Raw genomic sequence first — 24831 nt, 5'->3', positions numbered from 1 at the left:
ATTTTCGTGTTTGGAGCATGTTAAGTGGACATTTATTAAAAGTCTCCATTTACACTCCGTTTAACTCTCCTGCGACTGACTTCCCTGCCACCTATACACACGACTCTGACAGAAATGTCAGAATAATATTTATTTCAGCTTTTATTTCTTTCATCACATTCCCAGTGAGTCAGAAGTGTACATGTACTCAATTAGTATTTTGTAGCATTGCCTTTAAATTGTTGAACTTGGGTCAAACATGTCGGGTAGCCTTCCACAAGCTTCCCACAATAAGTTGGGTGAATTTTGGACCATTCCTCCTGACAGAGCTGGTGTAACTGAGTCCGGTTTGTAAGCCTCCTTGCTCGCACACGCTTTTTCAGTTCTGCCCATACATTTTCTATAGGATTGAGGTCAGGGCTTTGATGGCCACTCCAATACCTTGACGTTGTTGTCCTTACGTCATTTTGCTACAACTTTGGAGGTATTTGCTTGGGGTCATTGTCCATTTGGAAGACCCATTTGCAACCAAGCTTTAACTTACTGACGGATGTCTTGATGTTGCTTCTATATATCTACAATTTTCCTGCCTCATGATGCCATCTATTTTGTGAAGTGCACCAGTCCCTCCTGCAGCAAAGCACCCCCACAACATGATGCTTCATGTTTAGGATGGTGTTCTTCGGCATTCAAGCCTCCCACTTCTTCCTCCAAATATAGCGATGGTCATTACGGCCAAACAGTTTTATTTTTGTTTCATCAGGACAGAGGACAAAAAGTACAATCTTTGTCCCCATGTGCAGTTTCAAACCGTTGTCTGGCTTTTTTTTTATGGCAGTTTTGGAGCAGTGGCTTCTTCCTTGCTCAGCGGCCTTTCAGGTTGTCGATATAGGACTCATTTTACTGTGGATATAGATACTTTTGTACTTTGCTGTTCTGGGATTGATTTTTACGTTCATTTCTAGGAGACAGAACGCGTCTCCTTCCTGAGCGGTATGATGGCTGCGTGGTCCCATGGTGTCAATACTTGCATACTATTGTTTGTACAGATGAACGTGGTACCTTCAGGCGTTTGGAAATTGATCCCAAGGATGAACCAGACATGTGGAGGTCTACAATTCTTTTCTGAGGTCTTGACTGATTTCTTTTCATTTTCCCATGATGTCAAGCAAAGAGTCACTTAGTTTGAAGGTAGGCCTTGAAATATATCCACAGGTACACCTCCAATTGACTCAAATCATGTCAATTTGCCTATTAGAAGCATCTAAAGCCATGACATAATTTTCCAAGCTGTTTAAAGGCACAGTCAACTTAGTGTATGTTAACTTCTGACCCACTGGAATTGTGATACAGTGAAATAATCTGTTCGTAAACAATTGTTGGAAAAATTACTTGTGTCATGCACAAAGTAGATGTCCTAACTGGCTTGCCAAAACTATAGTTTGTTCACAAGAAATTGTGGAATGGCTGAAAAATGAGTTTTAATGACTCCAACCTAAGTGTATGTAAACTTCCGACTTCAGCTGCATCACTGCAGAATGCTGTGGTAGCCATGCGGTTAAGCTTGCCTTGAATTCTAAATAAGTCACTGACAGTGTTACCAGCAAAGCACACTCACACCTCCTCCTCCATGCAGAGATCATCCGTTCACCAACTCTGCGTCTCACAAAGACACAGCGAAAATTTGGACTCGGACCAAATGGACAGATTTCCACCGGTCAAATATTCATTGCTCATGTTTCTTGGCCCAAGCAAATCTCTTATTATTGGTGTCCTTTAGAAGAGGGTTCTTTGCACTAATTCGACCATGAAGGCCTGATTCACAGTCTCTTCTGAACAGTTAATGTTGAGATGTGTCTGTTACTGGAACTCTGTGAAGCATTTATTTGGGCTGCAAGTTCTGAGGCTGGTAACTCTAATGAACTTATCCTCTGCAGCAGAGGTAACTCTGGGTCTTCCTTTTCCAGTGATGGTCCTCATGAGAGCCAGTTTTATTTTTTATATTTATTTCACCTTGATATAACCAGGTAGGCTAGTTGAGAACAAGTTCTCATTTACAACTGCGACCTGGCCAAGATAAAGCACAGCAGATTGACACATACAACAACACAGAGTTACACATGGAATAAACAAACATGCAGTCAATAATACAGTAGATTTTTTTTTATTAGAAATAAATAAATACATTTTAAAAAGTCTATATACAGTGTGTGCAAATTAGGTAAGATAAGGGAGGTAAGGCAATAAATAGGCCATGGTGGCGAAGTAATTACAATATAGCAATTAAACACTGGTATGGTAGATGTGCAAAGGAGCAAGATAAATAAATAAATACAGTATGGGGATGAGGTAGTTGGATGGGCTGTTTACAGATGGGCTATGTACAGGTGCAGTGATCTGTGATCTGCTCTGACAGCTGATGCTTAAAGCTAGTGAGGGAGATATGAGTCTCCAGCTTCAGTGATTTTTGCAGTTCGTTCCAGTCATTGGCAGCAGAGAACTGGAAGGAAAGACGGCCAAAGGAGGAATTGGCTTTGGGGGTGACCAGTGAGATATACCTGCTGGAGCGCGTGCTACGGGTGGGTGCTGCTATGGTGACCAGTGAGCTGAGATAAGGCGGGCTTTACCTAGCAGAGACTTGTAGATGACCTGGAGCCAGTGGGTTGGCGACGGGTATGAAGCGAGGGCCAGCGAACGAGAGCGTACAGGTCGCAGTGGTGGGTAGTATATGGGGCTTTGGTGACAAAACAGATGGCACTGTGATAGACTGCATCCAATTTGTTGAGTAGAGTGTTGGAGGCTATTTTATAAATGACATCGCCGAAGTCGAGGATCGGTAGGATGGTCAGTTTTACGAGGGTATGTTTGGCAGCATGAGTGAAGGAGGCTTTGTTGCGAAATAGGAAGCCAATTCTAGATTTAATTTTGGATTGGAGATGCTTAATGTGAGTCTGGAAGGAGAGTTCACAGTCTAACCAGACACCTAGGTATTTGTAGTTGTCCACATATTCTAAGTCAGAACCGTCCAGAGTAGTGATGCTGGACGGGCGGGCAGGTGCGGGCAGTGATTGGTTGAAGAGCATGCATTTAGTTTTACTTGCATTTAAGAGCAGTTGGAGGCCACGGAAGGAGAGTTGTATGGCATTGAAGCTCGTCTGGAGGTTAGTTAACACAGTGTCCAAAGAAAGGCCGGAAGTATGCAGAATGGTGTCGTCTGCGTAGAGGTGGATCAGAGAATCACCAGCAGCAAGAGCGACATCATTGATATATACAGAGAAGAGAGTCGGCCCGAGAATTGAAACCTGTGGCACCCCCATAGAGACTGCCAGAGGTCCGGACAACAGGCCCTCCGATTTGACACACTGGACTCTATCAGAGAAGTAGTTGGTGAACCAGGCGAGGCAATCATTTGAGAAACCAAGGCTGTTGAGTCTGCCAATAAGAATGTGGTGATTGACAGAGTCGAAAGCCTTGGCCAGGTCGATGAATACGGCTGCAAAGTAATGTCACTTATCGATGGCGGTTATGATATCGTTTTGGACCTCGAAATGGTCGGTAATGTTTTTGTTAACTTGGCTTTCGAAGACCTTAGAAAGGCAGGGTAGGATAGATATAGGTCTGTAGCAGTTTGGGTCTAGAGTGTCTCCCCCTTTGAAGAGGGGGATGACCGCTGCAGATTTCCAATCTTTGGGAATCTCAGATGATACGAAAGAGAGGTTGAACAGGCTGGTAACCGGGGTTGCAACAATTTCGGGCAGATCATTTTAGAAAGAGAGGGTCCAGATTGTCTAGCCCAGCTGATTTGTATGGGTCTAGATTTTGCAGCTCTTTCAGAACATCAGCTATCTGGATTTGGGTGAAGGAGAAATGGGGGAGGCTTGGGCGAGTTGCTGTGGGGAGTGCAGGGCTGTTGACCGGGGTAGGGGTAGCCAGGTGGAAAGCATGACCAGCCGTAGAAAAATGCTTCTTGAAATTCTCAATTATAGTGGATTTATCGGTGGTGACAGTGTTTCCTTGCCTCAGTGCAGTGGGAAGCTGGGAGGAGGTGCTCTTATTTTCCATGGACTTTACAGTGTCCCAGAACTTTTTTGAGTTTGTGCTACAGGATGCAAATTTCTGCTCGAAAAAGCTAGCCTTAGCTTTCCTAACTCCATGAGTTTCATCATAGCGCTTGATGGTTTTTGCGACTGCACTTGAAGAAACTTTCAAAGTTCTTGAAATTTTCCGGATTGACTGAATTTCATGTCTTAAAGTAATGATGGACTGTCGTTTGTCTTTGCTTATTTAAGCTGTTCTTGCCATAATATGGATGTGATCTTTTACCAAATAGGGCTTTCTTCTGTATACGACACCTATCTTGTCGCAACACAACTGATTGGCTCAAAATGAATTAAGAAGGAAATAAATTCCACAAATTAACAAGACACACCTGTTAATTGAAATGCATTCCAGGTGACTACCTCATGAAGCTGGTTGAGAGAATGCCAAGAGTGTGCAAAGCTGTCAGGGCAAACTGTCTGATTTATTTAGAATTCAAGGCACACTTAACCAGAATGGCTACAACAGCATTCTGTAGCGATACGCCATCCCATCTTGTTTGTGCTTAATGGGACTATCATTTGTTTTTCAACAGGACAATGACCCAACACACCTCCAGGCTGTGTAAGGACTATTTGACCAAGAAGGAGAGTGATGGAGTGCTGTATCAGATGACCTGGCCTCCACAGTCCCCTGACCTCAACCCAATTGAGATGGTTTGGGATGAGTCGGACCGCAGAGTGAAGGAAAAGCAGCCAACAAGTGCTCAGCATATGTGGGAACTCCTTCAAGACTGTTGGAAAAGCATTCCAGGTGAAGCTGGTTGAGAGAATGCCAAGAGTGTGTAAAGCTGTCATCAAGGCAAAGGGTGGCTATTTGTAGAATCTCAAATCTCAAATATATTTTTATTTGTTTATCACTTTTTGGGTTACTACATGATTCCATATGTGTTATTTCATAGTTTTGATGTCTTCACAATTATTCTACAATGTAGAAAATAGTAAAAATAAAGAAAAACCCTGGAATGAGCCGGTGTCCAAACTTTTGACTGGTACTGTATGTGTATATATATATTTTTTTGTTTTGTTTAACAGGACAAATATAATGGGGCACGTGCCCTTGTGCCCCCTATGGTCATGATGCCTCTGTATGTCTGTTTGTTTGTATTTGTTTGTTTGTGTGTGTGTGTGTGTGTGTGTGTTATATCTAGTGGGTGTAAGTGTGAGTATAGGATCAAGTGTGTGTATTGTGGTTTTTCTCAGATCTTTGGGTTGGTTTGTGAACCCTTTCCAAATGTCGCTCAGGTCAGCCGTTCCTCTGAGCCCAATCCAGCCCGATAAAAGATGTTGATTGAAATAAGATCCACCCTGAGCCAATCAAAGAGGAATTCACTCTTTGCTCCGTTATTCTATAGGCTTGATTAGCAAATAACTCTCCCTTACACGTCCAACCACTGTGACCTTCACAATACATCAGTCACATTTGAAGGATGAATACGCACTGAAATTAAGACATAATAAGAACACATTTCCCCTGTCACTTTTCAGTTGGATTCTCTGAAAGGCATTGGTAGGATTATTGGCATGTTCCCATTACTTACCACAGATGTTTCTTACTAATAAAGTCTAGCAAGATTGACTGTGCCTAAGAGTTTTCACACTACTGACTCAAACCAAACCAAGCTTTACTGAGCATTTCACAAAGACAATGTGATATATCAGAGCCAGTACAGTTTGGTTCAGGATGGAGAGGTAGTGTGAAAAGGGTATAATCCACTCACCGTGATGGTGTGTTTGTAGCTCCGAGACACCTCAATCTCATAGCCGTAGACCTCCAAGACGAACCCTCTCACCCAGATGGCCTGCCCTGTGTCCCTCTCCTCGTTCCGGGCTGACAGCTTGAAGTGAGGGAAGGTGGCGCTGCTGCTCGTCCCAGGCTGGGTGGCGGGGCTCTGATCCCCATCATCCTCCTCCACCACCCCACCGTTGCACGCCGTCGTAGCCAGCCTCAAGGTACAGCTGCTCTGTAGCTCGAAGGGCACACCACCGAACGGAAGAAAGTGGCTGTAACCGGCGGCAACGCATAGCGCCTCGGTGCGCGGCTGACAGAAGTAGAGGCCCTCAAGGCCCTCCTGGCAGTACTCGCCCTCCCCGCATGGTGCCAGCGTGCAGTAGACGCTGTTGTCCGAGCCGTTGCAGTAGCAGCGCTCTTTGCACTCCCAGTCGGTCCAGAAGGTTTGGTTGGTGGTCAGCTGCCGGCTGCCAAGATCGAGGCAGCCGCAGTCACTGCGTGCCACGCACTGGCCATTGCGCAGCGCAAAGCCCTCCTCGCACTGGCAACCCTCCTGACAAGGCAGTGGGCACGGCTCGTCGGGCTCGTCAAGGCCGGCGCAGGTCAGCTGGCATGCGCTAGTGCACTCATCAAAGTGACTGTTCTCCGGACAGGGCAAGGCTGCAGGAAGGAGAGAGAGAAAGGTGGGGGAGAGAGATGAGAAAGAAAGTGGGATGGTGAAAGAAAGAGAGAAAAGTAGAGAGATAAAAACAGATGTTGAACAGAGACAGAAACAAGAGAAAGGGAAATTCAGAATTAGCAGATTCAATGCGTGGTTCATAAATGAAAAATACATGGTTAGTCAATTACTCAACAACATTCCAAGGTGGTGGTGGTGGGGGGACTAACTCACGGCAATTGGTAGCACTCCTCCAGGCGGCAAGGCCCACCTGGGCGTCCTGACAGGCTGAGGCATACGCCTGCAGCGAAGAGCAGAGCGCCGAGCGGTTTCCCTCACGCACGCACATGTTGTACAGGCAGTTCCGGAAGAACGGCGAGGGGTTGACGGCACCATGGCACGCCAGGAATGAGCTGTTCCCCGGGTCGTTGATGTTGCCACACATCCATGGGCTCTGGTAGAGCCGCAGGTCCGTGCACATGCGGTACAGGTCGTCGCAATCGCCGTTACATGTCAGGTCGTCAGCGATGGCCCGCCAGCCTTCGGTAAAGAGTTCGGGGGATTCGGCCAGACGGCCATTGGGTAGACGGAGGTCGTCGCTGGCATTTCCGTTGAAGAGGCCGCACAGGCCACAGGTGGCGTTGTAAAAGAGGGTAGAGAGGGAGATGTTGAGGAAGCCCTGGCGGGTGTAGCGGACTAGGACCAATCCGCTGGACTCCACCACGGTGGCGTTGCCCGGGGCGCGGTAGATCATCAGGGTCTCCAGAGGGTGGATATAAGGTAGTAGTACCGGTTCACCGTTCAGCTGGGAATTAGAGACATCATAACATTGTGTCACAGACTGGTAATAGCAGGGTAAATTCATTTGAATTCTATCACTTTTTGACAGCATGCTTTTTGATTTAAACAAGATTTTCCATACATGTTTGCCCATGGAAGAAGTGGTCAGGAAGTTACTTATTGGACCTGAATGCAAAAACATTCAGGAGATAAAGGTGCTCAAAGTTGAACCATTTTGCATATCCCACCATGCCTTGAGACAACCATGTCTTTATCACTGGAAAAGATAAATGGTTGAGCTTGATATCATTTAAAAGTAAATAAAATGGGTTTGTCAAACTATTATATAATAATTTATTTCAAGTATATATATATGTGTGTGTATATATATATATATATATACACACACATATGGCATTATTTTACCTTAAATGTCAATTATCTAAAAATGTGTCAATTCTGATTGTTTTCATATTCGCGTATGTTGTAGCTTAGACCCTACTTTACATCATCTGAGTTTTTTTTTTGTGCCTGCCATTTGTTGATACAACATGCTCTTGAATACAGGGTGGGTGTCATTTCGATCATAGAAATGTAATTCATAAATTGGACCTATCCCTTCAGACAACTGCAATTTAGCTAGTACACCATTGAAATTGAATTTACATTTTTACTTCGAATTACTACAACAAAGATGGCCGCCGAATCACCCACCGTTGAATGTCAACTTAAATGGTCATGTCTATTCTATTATCTATATTTCTATCATTTCAATCATTTCATTTCCATAGATACTGTCAATCTATGGAAGATTGACAGTATTATTTGAAACAAAAGATATTCCCATCCAAGTCAACATTCTCTGATGTGTGGACCTCCAACCATCTTTGTGGTACCATTTGAAAGTTGAAATGTAAATGTTATTAACATTTTTGTAAATGACACCCATCCTGAGCATGACACCCATATTCAAGAGCTTGTTGAGAGCAACCGATGGCGAGCACAACACAAGGTGATGATGTAAAATGAAGTGTAAGCTACAACATATGCGAATATGAAAACTCTAGTTCATGCATTTTTAGATAATTGATGTTAAAGGTTAAAAAAAAGACAAAAAACATGTCCAAGAAAAATGATCAAATAGTTTGACAACCCTGTTTGTAAGCTTTTAAATCAATCTCAACCGTTTATCTTTTCCAGTGATGACGACATGACATTGTGGGGTATAAAAAATAGGTCAACTTTGAGCACCTTTATCTCCAATATGTCCCTTTCTGAGCACTTCTACCATTGGCAAATATGTATGGAAGGTTTCATTCAAATCAAAATGGGTGCTGCCAAAAAGCGATTTAATTCAAATAGATTTACCCAGCAGCAACATTCAATCACTGTAATGTAGTGTTGGGATATACATATTCCAGCTAAATTACTTTGAGCATGAGAAAGGTATCTCATGATGACATTAGACTTTCAGGGCCAGTTTCCCAGACTTCATTTTAGCCTACCCCTGGTGTAAAATTATGTTAAATGGAGTTTCTCCACTGGAAGTGATTCTTAGTCCAGAAGTAAAGTTAGCCTAGGTCTGGAAAACCGACCGGCAACGAGGCCCACAATACTGATGCTTTCTGAATACATTTTCAACAGAATCTTTATAGATCTCTTTATCTGTCTGGAGACTCATACGTTTTCTCTCAATCATAAGACTGAGGTAGTACCAAAATAGCCTGGTCCCATACTGTATGTTTTGCATGACAATGAACAAACACAGAGAAAAGTTGGCGATAGCACAAACAGACTGGAGCACCAGGCTAAAATACTGACCTTCACTGTGTCAAAGTCCGATCCACCCATCTGGGCCTCCAGGTTGGCCACCCTGACCACCACGGGCCTCATCCAGGCCGGACCCTTGTTCACCAACCGCCGGCCCATCTTCACCTCCACAGCCGACACGTTGGCCGGCGTCGGCCCACACGACCTCAGCAGGTAGTAGGAGCTGTCGTCCGGAAAGAGCATGGAGGCCCCGTCGAAGGAGGCCGTCACAGCGTTCTGGCCCAGAGAACACACTCCCTCCCTGCGGGGGTAACAACCCAACAGGCCGACCTCCGCCACACACACCTCGCCTTCTCTACACGAGTCGTTGAAGCAGGAGACTTCGCCGTTGGGCCCACAGACACAGCGCAGGGTACACTCTCTGGCCTCGCCAGTGGGGCCCGCCCAAAAAGTGTCGTTGAGGGGGTAGTATAGGCCGTCACGCTCGCAGCCGCAGTCCTGCCGCCGGACACAGCGGCTGCCACTCAGCACGTAGCCCGGGTCGCACTGGCAGCCCTCGGTGCAGGGGTGGGCACAGTACAGGTGAGCGGTGAGGTCTGAGCAGGAGGCCGGGCAGGCACTGGTGCACACCTGGTAGTGGCTGGACTCAGGGCATGTCAGGGCTGGCAGCAAATCAAAGGAGAAAGAGGATGTTATAATACAAATTATATTAATGAAACATTGTTATGCTGTTATGTGTTAAATGATTACTACTGTAAGTTGTATTATGATATTGTGGGGGCAAAGAAAGAATGAGAGATAAAGACAGCTGTTGGAATAAGCAATATTAACCACATCTAACAGAAACAGCAAGTTACATCTTTATTTTAGGGATAAGTAGCTATGAGTCCCTTTCATGTCCAAACAAAACCATTCCTACCCCGACATATAGATACATGTGGGACAGAAGAGCACCTACCACAGAAGGTGCGTGATCTCCAGGGTCGTATGGTGACCCCCAGGGCTTGGCAGGCTAAGGCATAGGCCTGGATGGCCTGACACAGGGTGGTAATGTTGTCCCTGTTGCTGCACATGTCGTAGACACAACTATAGACGAAGGCCGTGGGGTCCACCACTGCCCTGCAGTCCCTGAAAGGCCCGTCTGTCTTGTTGATGAGTCCACAGTAGTCCGGGCGGAAGTAGAACGCCTCGGTCAACGGGTCACAGATACTGCAGTTCTGGGCGCAGCCATCCGTGCAGCGCCAGTCAGCGTCCTCTGCTCGCCAGCTGCCACCTAGCTCCACCACGCTCTCGGCCAGCGAGCCGTCGGGCAGCACGGGGTCGTCGGCAGGGTCGTCGTTATAGTTACCACACAGGCCGCATGTGTTGTTGAAGTAGGAGCTGGGCAGGGAGATAGAGGCATAGTGCTGCCCGTCGTAAGACACCAGGAGGCCAAAGTCGGTCTCCAGGGCGACAGCAACACCTGACTGGTACACCCTGACCGCACCCAGCTGGAGTTGGACTGGCAGTGTCTTTACCAGCCCATCCACCTGGAAAAGAAAGAGCTAGTAGATTCAGGGCGGATTATGGAGTTTAGTACCACGTAAACACAATATTCGATAACCAATAGAGCGGTACACAGAATCTGCTGGTCTTACCTGTCAAACTACGTGATCAGAACACTGTTATGTACCTAGCCTCACCTGTACAGTGCCCTGGCTGCCCTTAGGCAGGGTGACGCGGTGGCCGTACACCTCCACAGTAACGTCCCTCAACCAGGATACGGAGGCCACGCCGCGGTTCTCGTTCTTTGCCTCCACGCTGAAGAAGGGCAGGCCGGCCACCTCCCAGCATGGCCGTGCAAGCAAATAGGAGCAGGTGCCCTGGAAGTGGTAGAGGAAGCCGTCAAAGGTATGGTAGTGTGGGTCACCGAAAACCACGCAGGTGCTGGTGCGCGTGGGCTGGCAGTAGAAGGCACCCTCCTGCTGCTCGCATGTTTCCAGCTGGCCGCATGGCGCCTCCTGGCAGAGCACCTCGTTGTCCATGTCTAGGCAGCGGCACCGCTGGGAGCACTGGTCAGACAGCCAGAAGATCTCGCCGCGGCGATAGAACCGCCCTAGGAGAAGATATGGACATTCCTAATAACTATGGGGTCTTCCCGAACCTAGATATTGGTCCATTGTGTCAAGTCTTTGTTATGTTCCACTTCATACTCACCATTGTAACTGCAGCCATTGGCTGGGTCTATCAGGGCAGTGTCTATACGGAAGACCCAGCGGCCAGGCAGGTTAACATTGGTCGTCTGCTCGATTTCAACCACGTCATTGGAGCGGGACCCAGGCAGGTTGAGAAAGTGACCAATGTCTCCTCCATTAAAACCTGACTGGAAATGGGAGAGATGGGGAACGGCAAGCAAGGAGGTTATCACTTACTTAGAGGTGGGAGGCATCAAGATTGGTCTGCTGTATTTGAGCTATATCTGGGGGGTTGGCCTTCTGTGTTTTAGAGGTCATAGGTGGGACTTCATGATTGGTCTGATATGGTTTTAGGGGAGGTATATGGGACATCATGGTTGGTTGGTTGGTTTGATGTGTTTTAGGGGTGGTACATAGGGAAATGTGATTGGTTTGATGTGTGCCGTTGGTGGTATATGTAGGTTATCATGATTGGACTACCTGTGCTGTGGTTCCACCTAAACCAGTCAGAGGGTCTCCTCCACTTGCAGTGCCTGTGCTCCAGTTGATCTCTCCATAGTTGAACATGGAAAAGCATGACAGACCATCTGATATCAATACAGCCTGAAACGTGTTAACCTATAGAGAGGTGAGAATATGCAGGTATAGTAAGTTCAATATGAGCCCAAAGAGAGAGAAAAGAAAAACACTGAGTGAGACTAAACAAAGATTCACCACCTGGCAGAACTGACCTTTTAACCTAAACAAATAACCACCTATTAGACTAAACAAATACTTACCTAGAGGTTCAATGAGATTTCTATTTGAGGCAACAACATATGAACATTTACCTTCAGTTCTGGCTAAAGATCACAGACACACATGATTTTTTACATTTCTTCTGGGATAAATGGTAATGTCAGTGGCCATCGTCAACTAAGGCCACATACTGTAGAACACCAATTCAGGTACCATCTCTTTTCTTGTGCGTGTGCCTAAAGGTGTTTTGAGTGTGGAGCATAATAATCCCTGTGATTAGTGATTGTGGTTATTTTACCGGGGTGGTCTGACTGCCTCCGTAGAAGGTGACCTGGTGCCAGGTTGTGATGAAGACCCAGGTGGCTGTGAAGGTGGGCATGTTCTTGAAGTACTTGCGGATGTCTCGTGAGGCCCGCTCCAGTAACTCTGGGTCTGCGCTCTCGCGGTAGTACACATCTCCGCGGATGCCGTTGTGCACGTCTGCCCATAGTGGGGCGATGAAGGATCTGCTGTCACTCAGGGGGAAGGCCTCGGGGGTGAACTGGCTCACCTGCACGTTGAAGGAGATCACACCGTTGTTGTTGACCTGCAGAGATTGAGAGGGAGGCACGGTCCCGATTGATGTGTTGATGAACAGATTTATGATAAAATGAACAATTAATGGTTAGGTGAATGATATGGTGGATTAACATTTCTCTGAGATATTTGCCGTTATTGAAGGAAAGAAGGGTATATAGGAGCTTACATAGATTGAGCGATAGGGGTTATTAAAGAAAATGAATGGCATGAGTATAATTATTTCAGTGGAACTTCCATCATCCATCTTGGGTGTCTCCAGATCTCGGTGGACGGGCCCATAGGGGTACATGATCTCTTGAGAAAGAGCTGAAGGAAGAAGGAGGGAGACAATTGTAACAGATCTAGCAAAGAAGGGAGAACAACTGGTCAAATTTTTAGATAGACTACTCATGTCATCTGAGACATTTAGGAGAATTCAATCAAGATAAGATCAATGTCTTGCTTGTTTAACCAGAAAGAAAGGGAAAATAACTTATGCCTTCTAAACATACTGAACTTTCACTCTTTCATAACGGTCTATAAGACAGTGGTCCTTGAGTAATTTGCTCTGATACCTCTATATAAGATACAGAAAACATGTGAATCAGAATGGGATCCACGTCACTCACCTTCTCTCTGAGTAAAGAAGCTAAAGAGGTGGAACAGAATGACTGGAGTGCCTGGCCTGAGCATCCTAGATGGAGGAAAGAGAAAGAGGGGATTGAAGTAAGTCCACTGGGGACAATGAGAGTGAGAATAGTTAATTCAGGACAAAGCATTTAACGAGAGTTATTCAGGAAGGGCTTGTTGATTGAGTTTTTCAGATTCTTCCATAGCCATATGTAACAGTTTAACTTTAGTCCGTCCCCTCGCCCCGACCCGGGCGCGAACCAGGGACCCTCTGCACACATCAACAACTGACACCCACGAAGCATCGTTACCCATCGCTCCACAAAGGCCGCGGCCCTTGCAGAGCAAGGGGAAACACTACTTCAAGGTCTCAAAGCGAGTGACGTAACCGATTTGAAACGCTATTAGCACGCACCATCGCTAACTAGCTAGCCATTTCACATCCGTTACACATAGACCCCCAAAACCTCATGAACAACAGCGCCAGCAACTAGAACCCTATGTCTTCTAGGAGGCTGATACCAAAGAAGGGTAAAAATTACTCACAGAGACAACTTCTCATAAACAAGAGCATTTAACAAGAGCACTGGGGAGCAAGGGAGTACCGGCCAGCCGGTCGACGACGACGACACGTAACTTCTTTAAAATCAGTCTCCCATGTCTCCCTTGGGAGGTCCCCCCTATCCCCGTTAAAGGAGCCCTGAAAAGGCCCCATTATGCCTTCAGGAACAATGTGTCAGGATCACATTCGCCTTGCGGTCCCGTGTGAGTGGACCACGGTGGGGCTGTGCCCTCTCAAAGCCATGGACCCTGCGGCCCAACCCAAGCCTCTCCGCCTCAGAGTCTCCTTGATGGGAGCTGGGCCTGGGAGCTCATTACCACGTCTGTTTGGGAGCCATGTCTTGTTGGCTAAAGAGAGGGGAGCGTAAACAGTGGAGCCCTAATGGCTTTAATTGAGCAGTCTTGAATTGCTAGGGTTCTTACTGTGGCCCTCTGGGGTTGCGTCGGTGCCTGGCTTGGCCGGCTTCCCATTGCCAAACCAGAATGTACAGCCAAGTCCATCCAAGGGAAAATTCCTGATCTAATTCAATTCAACATTTGATTGAATGGTAGCTGCATGTTGATTCAATGGTTGTCGTCAATTGAATGTAAAAACACCATTTAATGTTGTGTCCACTCTGATTTGTGTATGTAAGACGCTTGGAGAAAGTCCCAAAGGGGACTTCATTACTGATTTGAAAAACCAAAACTCAAGGTACTTTTTTTGTATAGGTGTTTTTTTAATTGCCTTTGAAAGTGATCACAGAGAATAGCATGTTTTATTCATAATGGACAATGTTAATTGATATCCATGCCCGTTGTTCTACATAATCCAAATTAAGCGTTTGTAGATATAGTTTAAAAAACATTCATTTATAAAACTAGATCTATGTAAATTTGAATTTAATGTATTAGTTAATGTGGCTCTTGACCTTTTTGCTAAGAATGAGAGATACAGTATCATATGCAACATTCTGGGCACAAACTGGTTGAACCAACATTGTTTCGAAGTAATTTTACAACATATTGTGACGTGGAATCTATGTGGAAAATATATTGGATTTGAAAAAAGTCATCAACGTAAACTGGTGGAATTTCAACCACAGGATTATGTCATCATTGTAACCAATTTTCAACACAGACAAACCTTGTATAAAATATGTTGAATTTGTACCTTTGAAACAATGTCAGATCTTCAATGTAATATTCACTATCAGATAAAAAACAATAGGCTAGGCAGCACATCCTACTGGAGAGTTGATCTATTTACAGCTATTTGTTTGGCGATCCATCCAGGATTTTAACCAAGCCCTGGTTTAGGTTTGTCACTACTAACAATGTGCTATTGTGAGAATGATTATTGAGAGATCTCTTAATAAATGAATATATTTCACTGTTGCTATCGAAGTCATTCCTTTTTTGATATATTGTATTTTTTTTTTTGACGTCACACTTGCGCAGACCCAAGTTCCCATCGCATCCACACTCAGTGTTGTTTCTAATACTTGTAAGACTCTACCCCATATGACAAATTGTATTTTATTTCTGTCTTAAATAATGAAGCATTATATTCTTCCATTCTCTTAACGTTGGAGTATCATTTGACTCCCAGTATTTAAGTAAGAGCATCTTCAGTATGTCACAAAAATAATATTGTCCAATATTGTCCACCCCCATTTGCCATGTCTTGAAATATGCAGATGGGTGGATTAAAAGTCAATTTACATTGTCAAACTTCTGACATCCAACTTTCTAACTCTGCCTTTAACTTTTGGACTTGATAGCACTCGCAGAAGTTATTAATTATTGAGTTATTGTTAGTTTTACACTTAAGACATGACTCTGACATTCTTAATTAAAGCATTTGTATCTTTAAAAATTATAAACTGGTTTGGCGTGTACTCATTTTGTGAGGGCTGTGAGGTGTTTACCAGGTTTATTTGGCATAAAATAGTATGCTTTCTTTGAGTTTAACCTGAAGTTGTTGGCTCTCTTCAAAAGTAAATATCATATTCCTGTTTAAGTTCAGAAACTGTATTATTTTCTTTACCGTGTAAAGATTTGTTATATTTTTTCTAAGATAGAAATTAAATACAAATAAATCACTAACTCAGATTTAACTTTAGCAGAGTATGAGATTATCATTCCCCTAAAGGATACCTTAAAAGCATCCCAAATTATGTCGGGGGTCAGCTTTTCTCTGTCCTCTATGTCTACATCTGTAATGCAAAATGTATTTTTGTTTTCATTTACATATTTAATACCTTTTGGGTCTTGAAGATGCAATCTGTTCATTCTCCATATTCTGTCACTAAGTGTATTTTCTGTGGGTACAATTAAGCATGATACAGGATAATGATCCAATATCACTATACAGTGCATTCAGAAAGTATTCAGACCCCTTGACTTTTTACACATTTTGTTACGTTACAGCCTTATTCTAAAATGTATTAAATTGTTTTTCCACCCTCATCAATCTGCACACAATACCCCATAATGACAAAGCAAAAACAGGTTTTTAGAAATGTTTGCACATTGCCTCGATCTTGACTAGTCTCCCAGTCCGGACCAAAAGGCTCCTTAACAGCTTCTACCCCCAAACCATAAGACTGCTGAACAAATGAATCAAATGGCCACCGGACTATTTACACCCCCCCCCCCCTTCCATTTGTTTTATGCACTGCTGCTACTCGCTGTTTATTATCTATGCAGTCACTTAACATCTACCTACATGTACAAATTACCTTTAATAACCTGTACCCCTGGACATTGAATCGGTACCGGTACCCCCTGCATATAGCCTCGTTATTGTTATTTTGTGTTACTTTTTATTATTCTTTACTTTAGTTTATTTGGCAAATATTTGGTCAACTCTTCTTTAACTGCACTGTTGGTTAAGGGCTTGTAAGTAAGCATTTCACGGTACGGTCTACACCTGTTGTATTAGGCGCATGTGACAAATAAAGCTTGATTTGATTTGAGTCCCTGCCACTAAAAAACATTCCCACAGCATGATGCTGCCACCACCATGCATCACCATAAGGATGGTGCCAGGTTTCCTCCAGATGTGACGCTTAGCATTCACGCCAAAGAGTTCAATCTTGGTTTCATCAGACTGGAGAATCTTGTTTCTTAGTCTGAGAGTCGTTAGGTGCCTTTTGGCAAACTCCAAGCGGGCTGTCATGTGCCTTTTACTGAGGAGTGGCTTCCGTCTGGCCACTACCATAAAGGCCTGATTGGTGGAGTGCTCCAGAGATGGTTTTCTAGAGGGTTCTCCCATCTCCACAGAGGAATTCTAGAGCTCTATGAACATCTGAGTGACCATTGGGTTCTTGGTCACCTCCCTGACCAAGGCTCTTCTCCCCCGATTGCGCAGTTTGGCCGGGTGGCCAGCTCTAGGAAGAGTCTTGGTGGTTCCAAACTTCTTCTATTTATGAATGATGGAGGCCACTGTGTTCTTGGGGACCTTCAATGCTGCAGACCTTTTGTGGTACCCTTCCCCAGATCTGTGCCTCTCCTCGACACAAACTTGTCTCGGAGCTCTACGAACAATTCCTTCGACCTCATGGCTTGGTTGTTGCTCTGACATGCACTGTCGTCTGTGGGACCTTATAAAAACAGGTGTGTGCCTTTCGAAATCATGTGCGATCAATTGAATTTACCACAGGTGGACTCCTATCAAATTGTAGAAACATCTCAAGGATGATCAACGGAAACAGAATGAACGTGAGCTCACTTTCGAGTCTCATATCAAAGGGTCTGAATACTTACGTAAATAAGGTATTTCTGTTCATTTTTTGTATAGATTAGCAACAATTCTAAAAGCCTGTTTTTGCTTTGTCATTATGGGGTAATGTGTGTAGATTACTGAGAGAGAGAAAATGTGGAAAAAGTCAAGGGGTCTGCAAATTTTCCAAAGGCACCGTATCATGTATTTTAAAACCCAGTATATTGTTGAGTGCATTTTTGTAAATCAAAATGTAGCCAATTCTTGAATAGCTTTCCTTACTTTGAGACAAAATGGAGTAGTCTTTTGTAGTTGGGAATAATCATCTGCAGGTATCCTATAAAATATTTGAAGAGATGAAAATGTTCAGCCTCTTTGGAGGTTCCTTGAATTTCACTTTTTTTATTGCCATATCTGTCTAACTTGCTAAAGGTTTGATCACCTGCTAAAATAATAGTTCCAGTCTGGGGTTGATCTAATATAGCTTGAATTATATCTAAAAACACCAGGTTTGCACCTGGGAGGAAATATTTCCTCATGTAAGGTACAATTCAAATTAGAAAATGTCCTTCTTGGTATGTATGCTGGGATATACAGTAATGGAAAAAGGTGTATTCCTATTTATCAGGATGCCTACACCTCTGCTGTTACTACAGTAGGTGGCAGCATAGGCCTCTCCAACAAGATTCTCTTTAAATATTACATTTATCCTTTTTTGAGGTTTAGCTCTTGCATAAAAATCACATCTACTGACAATCTCTTTAAATATTCAAGAACCTTATGCTTTTTTTGCCATCATGAAGCCTGTGCACATTCTATGTAATCAGTTGGATTTTGTTGGTGTTTACTTGTATAGAATCAAAGTTAACCATGTTTGTTCGGTCTCTCATTGAAGAACCAGATAAAACATTTTAGCAGACAATTCATATGAGGGCGGTGGAAATCCCATAGATATGGAAGACTCATAGTATGAATACATGGTTATAGAATACATCACATACAGTGGAGCAAAAAAGTATTTAGTCAGCCACCAATTGTGCAAGTTCTCCCACTTAAAAAGATGAGAGAGGCCTGTAATTTTCATCATAGGTACACTTCAACTATGACAGACAAAATGAGAAAGAAAAAAATCCAGAAAATCACATTGTAGGATTTTTAATGAATTTATTTGCAAATTATGGTGGAAAATAAGTATTTGGTCACCTACAAACAAGCAAGATTTCTGGCTCTCACAGATCTGTAACTTCTTCTTTAAGAGGCTCCTCTGTCCTCCACTCGTTACCTGTATTAATGGCACCTGTTTGAACTTGTGTTATCAGTATAAAAGGCACCTGTCCACAACCTCAAACAGTCACACTCCAAACTCCACTATGGCCAAGACCAAAGAGCTGTCAAAGGACACCAGAAACAAAATTGTAGACCTGCACCAGGCTGGAAGACTGAATCTGCAATAGGTAAGCAGCTTGGTTTTGAAGAAATCAACTGTGGAGCAATTATTAGGAAATGGAAGACATACAAGACCACTGATAATCTCCCTCGATCTGGGGCTCCACACAAGATCTCACCAATCCCAGAACCACACGGGGACCTAGTGAATGACCTGCAGAGAGTGGGACCAAAGTAACAAAGCCTACCATCAGTAACACACTACGCCGCCAGGGACTCAAATCCTGCAGTGCCAGACGTGTCCCCCTGCTTAAGCCAGTACATGTCCAGGCCCGTCTGAAGTTTGCTAATGAGCATTTGGATGATCCAGAAGAAGATTGGAGAATGTCATATGGTCAGATGAAACCAAAATATAACTTTTTGGTAAAAACTCAACTCGTCGTGTTTGGAGGACAAAGAATGCTGAGTTGCATCCAAAGAACACCATACCTACTGTGAAGCATGGGGGTGGAAACATTCATGCTTTGGAGCTGTTTTTCTGCAAAGGGACCAGGACGACTGATCCGTGTAAAGGAAAGAATGAATGGGGCCATGTGTCGTGAGATTTTTAGTGAAAACCTCCTTCCATCAGCAAGGGCATTGAAGATGAAACGTGGCTGGGTCTTTCAGCATGACAATGATCCCAAACACACCGCCGCGGCAACGAAGGAATGGCTTCGTAAGAAGCATTTCAAGGTCCTGGAGTGGCCTAGCCAGTCTCCAGATCTCAACCCATAGAAAATCTTTGGAGGGAGTTGAAAGTCCGTGTTGCCCAGCAACAGCCCCAAAACATCACTGCTCTAGAGGAGATCTGCATGGAGGAATGGGCCAAAATACCAGCAACAGTGTGTGAAAACCTTGTGAAGACTTACAGAAAAACGTTTGACCTCTGTCATTGCCAACAAAGGGTATATAACAAAGTATTGAAAATAAACTTTTGTTATTGACCACCATAATTTGCAAATAAATTCATTAAAAATCCTACAATGTGATTTTCTGGATTTTTTTTCTCATTTTGTCTGTCATAGTTGAAGTGTACCTATGATGAAAATTACAGGCCTCTCTCATCTTTTTAAGTGGGAGAACTTGCACAATTGGTGGCTGACTAAATACTTTTTTGCCCCACTGTATATAAAACGTATGAACATGTAGGCTGAGCAAACATTTAACAAGAACACAAATTACATAAAGCAATACTTACAGTTGAAGTCGGAAGTTTACATACACCTTAGCCAAATACATTTAAACTCAGTTTTTCACAATTCCTGACATTTAATCAGAGTAAAAATTCCCTGTCGTAGGTCAGTTAGGATCAACACTTTATTTTAAGAATGTGAAATGTCAGAATAATAGTAGAGCGAGTGATGTATTTCAGCTTTTATTTATTTAATCACATTCCCAGTGGGTCAAACGTTTACATACACTCAATTAGTATTTGGTAGCATTGCCTTTAAATTGTTTAACTTGGGTCAAACGTTTCGGGTAGCCTTCCACAAGCTTCGCACAATAAGTTGGGTGAATTTTGGCCCGTTCCTCCTGACAGAGCTGGTGTAACTGAGTCAGGTTTGTAGGCCTCCTTGCTCGCACACGCTTTTTCAGTTCTGCCCACAAATTTTCTATAGGATTGAGGTCAGGGCTTTGTGATGGCCACTCCAATACCTTGACTTTGTTGTCCTTATGCTATTTTGCCACAACTTTGGAAGTATGCTTGGGGTCTTTGTCCATTTGGAAGACCTATTTGCGACCAAGCTGCAGTTGCAAACCGTAGTCTGCCTTTTTTTTATGGCGGTTCTTGAGCGGTGGCTTCTTCCTTGCTGAGCGGCCTTTCAGGTTATGTCGATATAGGACTCATTTACTGTGGATATAGATACTTTTGTACCTGTTTACTCCAGCATCTTTACAAGGTCCTTTGCTGTTGTTCTGGGATTGATTCGCACTTTTCACACCAAAGTACGTTCATCTCTAAGAGACAGAACGTGTCTCCTTCCTGAGCGGTATGACGGCTGCGTGGTCTCATGGTGTTTATACTTGCGTACTATTGTTTGTACAGATGAACGTGGTACCTTCAGGTGTTTGGAAATTGCTCCCAAGGATGAACCAGAATTGTGAAGGTATACAATTGTTTTTCTAAGGTCTTGGCTGATTTCTTTTCATTTTCCCCTGATGTCAAGCAACATCAGAAGCTTCTAAAGCCATGAAATACTTTTCTGGAATTTTCCAAGCTGTTTAAAGGCACAGTCAACTTAGTGTATGTAAACTTCTGACCCACTGGAATTGTGATACAGTGAATTATAAGTGAAATAATCTGTCTGTAAACAATTGTTGGAAAAATTACCTGTGTCAAAGTAGCTGAAAAAGCGTGCACAAAGTAGATGTCCTAAACGACTTGCCAAAACTATAGTTGGTAAACAAGAAATTTGTGGAGTGGTTGAAAAACGAGTTTTAATGACTCCAACCTAAGTGTATGTAAACTTCCGACTTCAACTGTATTTGTACTTTGAGGCGTTATGCCTTTTTAGGGCTTTTAAGCTCCTACTCCTCCCCTAACGTACCAAAAATATGTGGATTATGTCATTGTAAATGAATTGGAGAAAGACTGACACTTAAATACTGTGGCCAGTTTGTAATACCTTGTGAATTAAATTAAATTATACCACAGCATTATTGAATGCTTGTTTTTGATTGGTTAGAATGTACATTAAAACAAGATATTGGGACAGTTGGAAAAGACATTGGGACACCTTGCAATCATGACACAATAAGCACCTTCACATGCAGGCCGTACTTGCTACAAGTTACAGAAAGCTAAACCAACAACCACACAAACCAAAATTGGATACATTGTAAACGCAGGTCCAACAAGGAAAAAACGTAGCTAGCTAACTAGCATTAATACATTTTTGAAGATACTTTTTTTTGGAGCATCTGATGACCTAACATGGTGAGTGATGAACATGAATTTCTCTGGTCCCTACTGTCGCTTATAAAAAATATAAACTAAAAAAGTATTTATACCGGTAAACTAGTGCTTTCATATTATTTTCTTATGCAAATGTGGAATAAGCGTGATTTTTTTTTTTTTAAATGTAAAAGACATTTTTAGCTTTATTTAACGATAAACGCCTCTGTTCTGTACATTATCTTGGAAAAATTAACTCTGCAAAGGTACTGGGCTCCACCTCGTCCCAATGCGTTGTCCATTATTCCAAGGTAATGCACAGAATGTTGCCGTTTATCCCTTATGTATAGCGGCTGGGGGGGGGGCTCTACGTGAGAAGAGTGGGTCCACCGAGAGACTGGGGTGAGATGAGTGGAGGCACCACCAGCTATCGAAGTCATTCCAAAGGGTAGGTTTAACAAAGCAAATTAAATGTTACCATACTTTATAAGTCTCATATCATCAAAGATACTATTTATGAGGCCTTTATAGCATTTGCAAAGTCATCAACAGCTTTCATTTCAATTGAAAACAGACAATACATATAGGCCTAGAGTTTCAAGCTTTGGTTGATTTCAAATGTTATCTTCAAGTAAATCATTAATATGTTGGATTCACGTCTCCATCTCAACCAAAAATGTAAGTTTAGTCCTTAAATGTAGTCCAATTCTTTAACTTAGATTTTTGGTTGAGATGGAGACATGAATCTAACATCAATTATTAATTTGTAGACAGACTTGATATTGAATTGTGTTTGGTTGTCAACACAACCAATTACCAACATTTGAAGGAGATTAATCTTCTGCTTGGATAGTTCCATCTGTGCCAGTGACTTAGTCTTGTTTTAATTCCATCTTGTCTACAAATAAATAATTGATATGTTGGATATCCTTTAAAATGTTAATATTTGGTTGCGTTTTCAACCAAACAGAAATCAATATTTAGTTAATCTACAAATTAATAATTGATGTTGGATTCACATAAAAAGTTAAGGCTATCGTACAAACTAATGTACCAGTATTTATTCAACATTAAAATGAGTAACACATCCATGGCCACATTTTGAGTTAAGCCTACAGTAACTTCTTATGTAATCATAATCAAGATAGCATGCAGGTCGCTGGTCTGTGGAGATATTCACAACTGCTATAATAATATGCACAGAATCTCAAACAGCTTGGATCACTTGCATTATGTACTTTTAATGCAATCTCAACTGCAATTCAGGTCATTTAGTTGTGCTATGAGATGAAGCACAGTGATAAAATGTATTTCCATTTTAACTTTGTTGTGCTTTTAAATGGTTGAAAGCCCAGTGATAACACAATGGGATTTCAACAAACTTCGGACCTGTCTTTTTGAGTGGGTGAATAAAGGTTGAAATCTCATTGAACAATGTCTCAACCAAATATTACCCAAATGTCCATGTTGAAATGATGTGGTGTGCCCAGTTATCCTCAATGTGATCTCTGGGGAATGTGATGTGAATGAAGTATGTCTCTCCCAAATCTTCACTGTCATCTCTTTAATGCGTGTACAGTATTCAGCCTGATGGTAAATTGTGTTCAGGTGTGCCAAGGTTAGTGGACCCTGGTGAGAGGGGATCATCGTTCAGTCATCGCCCTGTCGTCATGCTTTGTCAACACAGAGATTACCACAACTGCTATTTTCACTCCTTCAGTTCCCCCCACGCTATCTGACAGACATTTACTCCATAATGTTCCAACAGAACAATGGAGATAAAGCCCGGGAATGCACTCAGGGACTGCACTTTCAAAAAAAGACCTCTTCTAATGGTGTAAACACAACCTCTCTGGGCTCACACTCCAGTGCCCTAAACTTCTGACTGTATCAGGAGGAGTTTACTCTAGCTGCAACTAATAGAACAAAAACAATTGTAGGAGTATCCAAATCATGAAATAATACAGCTAGCAGAACATTCAAATATAGCATAATTGTTGCCATGTATCTGAAGACACAAGTAGATTAGCTAATGGCTAATGGCTAATGTTGGCTAATGTTACTGAAATTCTATTAAAACGACAGACTGGTTAACTTCTAAACACACATCTTCATTAGCACATACTTGTCAAGTCAAACTATATTGCCAGATGCTCAGCAGTAGGCAATGTTATAACATTGAACATATAATCTTAATACAGTATTAACTAATGAAAGAAAGGCATTACATTATTCCAAGACCAAATGCCAAGGATAGCTCCGTCATCTTCCCTGTGAGACATCACCATACACATGCTCATTAAGCAATATGACGTCCTCTATACTCTCATGTCCATATTTCCTAAGAGCTGAAATGGGTGAAATGCCATGATACCTTAAATGCTGTATACACCATGTCTATCAGTAACAGGGATTATCCACCATGTTACACACTCCTGTATTATCTTCAAAAAGCTATGAGATGCCAAGGGTAAACAAGTACAAACACACACCTATCCAGGAGTCAGATTCAGGTGCACCTTACCTGTCCACTAGTCGGTGATGCACCTGCTGGAGTGAAAGAGAGATAGAGGAAGAGGTAGATAGATTGACCACTCACCTGCTTTCAGAAGATGGACATTTAGCTCCTCACCACTCTCACCAGGCTGCCTCCAGTACACAGCTGTGTTCCATCCAGCTGGGAACATCCACAGAGTTTAAAAGAAGTGAGGAGAGGACTGGAGAAAGACTGAGGGGTGGTGGTTGTTGTGGTGATGGTGGGAGGGGAGGAGGGGGGTGGACATCCAAACAGAGGAGCACTTCTCGTCCACTTCCAGCAGGATTAACGGTACTGTAATAATGGGAGTCCCAGAAAACAGCCGAATCCTCGCCTAGGGCATCCAATGGATTTCAAAAGGAGCAGGGAGAAAGAGAATACTTGAATGAGAGAAGCAGAGAAAGTGTAAGCCCCTGCCGAAGCTCTGGAAGGAACTTTACTAAAAGAGGCAGGTGCAAATTTTACCGGGGATAGTGTTCAACTTAATCAGAAATCAGTGTTTGGGGAAAGGGGAAAGTGGGGAGGGGGACTTTGAGAGTGCAGAAAGAGGGAGAGAGAGTGTGTAGAAAGTGAGGGAGAGAGCAAATA

The 24831-nt window shown here is 43.1% G+C and overlaps 1 protein-coding gene across 1 annotated transcript in view; it reads right to left on the bottom strand.

Annotated features, from left to right (window-relative positions):
* Positions 1-24573, bottom strand: part of tecta (tectorin alpha) — a 47106-nt gene extending 22533 nt beyond the window's left edge. Inside the window, exons 1-11 of the mRNA XM_023967424.2 lie at positions 24307-24573; positions 13116-13180; positions 12674-12813; positions 12227-12514; positions 11671-11808; positions 11213-11378; positions 10699-11111; positions 9975-10545; positions 9068-9678; positions 6701-7271; positions 5798-6468 (exon numbers count right to left, since the gene is read on the bottom strand). Of these exons, the coding sequence (XP_023823192.1) occupies positions 5798-6468; positions 6701-7271; positions 9068-9678; positions 9975-10545; positions 10699-11111; positions 11213-11378; positions 11671-11808; positions 12227-12514; positions 12674-12813; positions 13116-13179 (3633 nt within the window). The 5' untranslated portion in view covers position 13180; positions 24307-24573. The remainder of the gene's footprint in view (positions 1-5797; positions 6469-6700; positions 7272-9067; positions 9679-9974; positions 10546-10698; positions 11112-11212; positions 11379-11670; positions 11809-12226; positions 12515-12673; positions 12814-13115; positions 13181-24306) is intronic.
* Between the last annotated feature and the right edge of the window lie 258 nt (positions 24574-24831).

This window comes from Salvelinus sp. IW2-2015, linkage group LG23 (genome assembly GCF_002910315.2).
Source record: "Salvelinus sp. IW2-2015 linkage group LG23, ASM291031v2, whole genome shotgun sequence".
NCBI lineage: Eukaryota > Metazoa > Chordata > Actinopteri > Salmoniformes > Salmonidae > Salvelinus > Salvelinus sp. IW2-2015.
The sequence above is the reverse complement of the archived record's forward strand: the minus strand, read 5'-3'. Positions and strand labels throughout refer to the sequence as shown.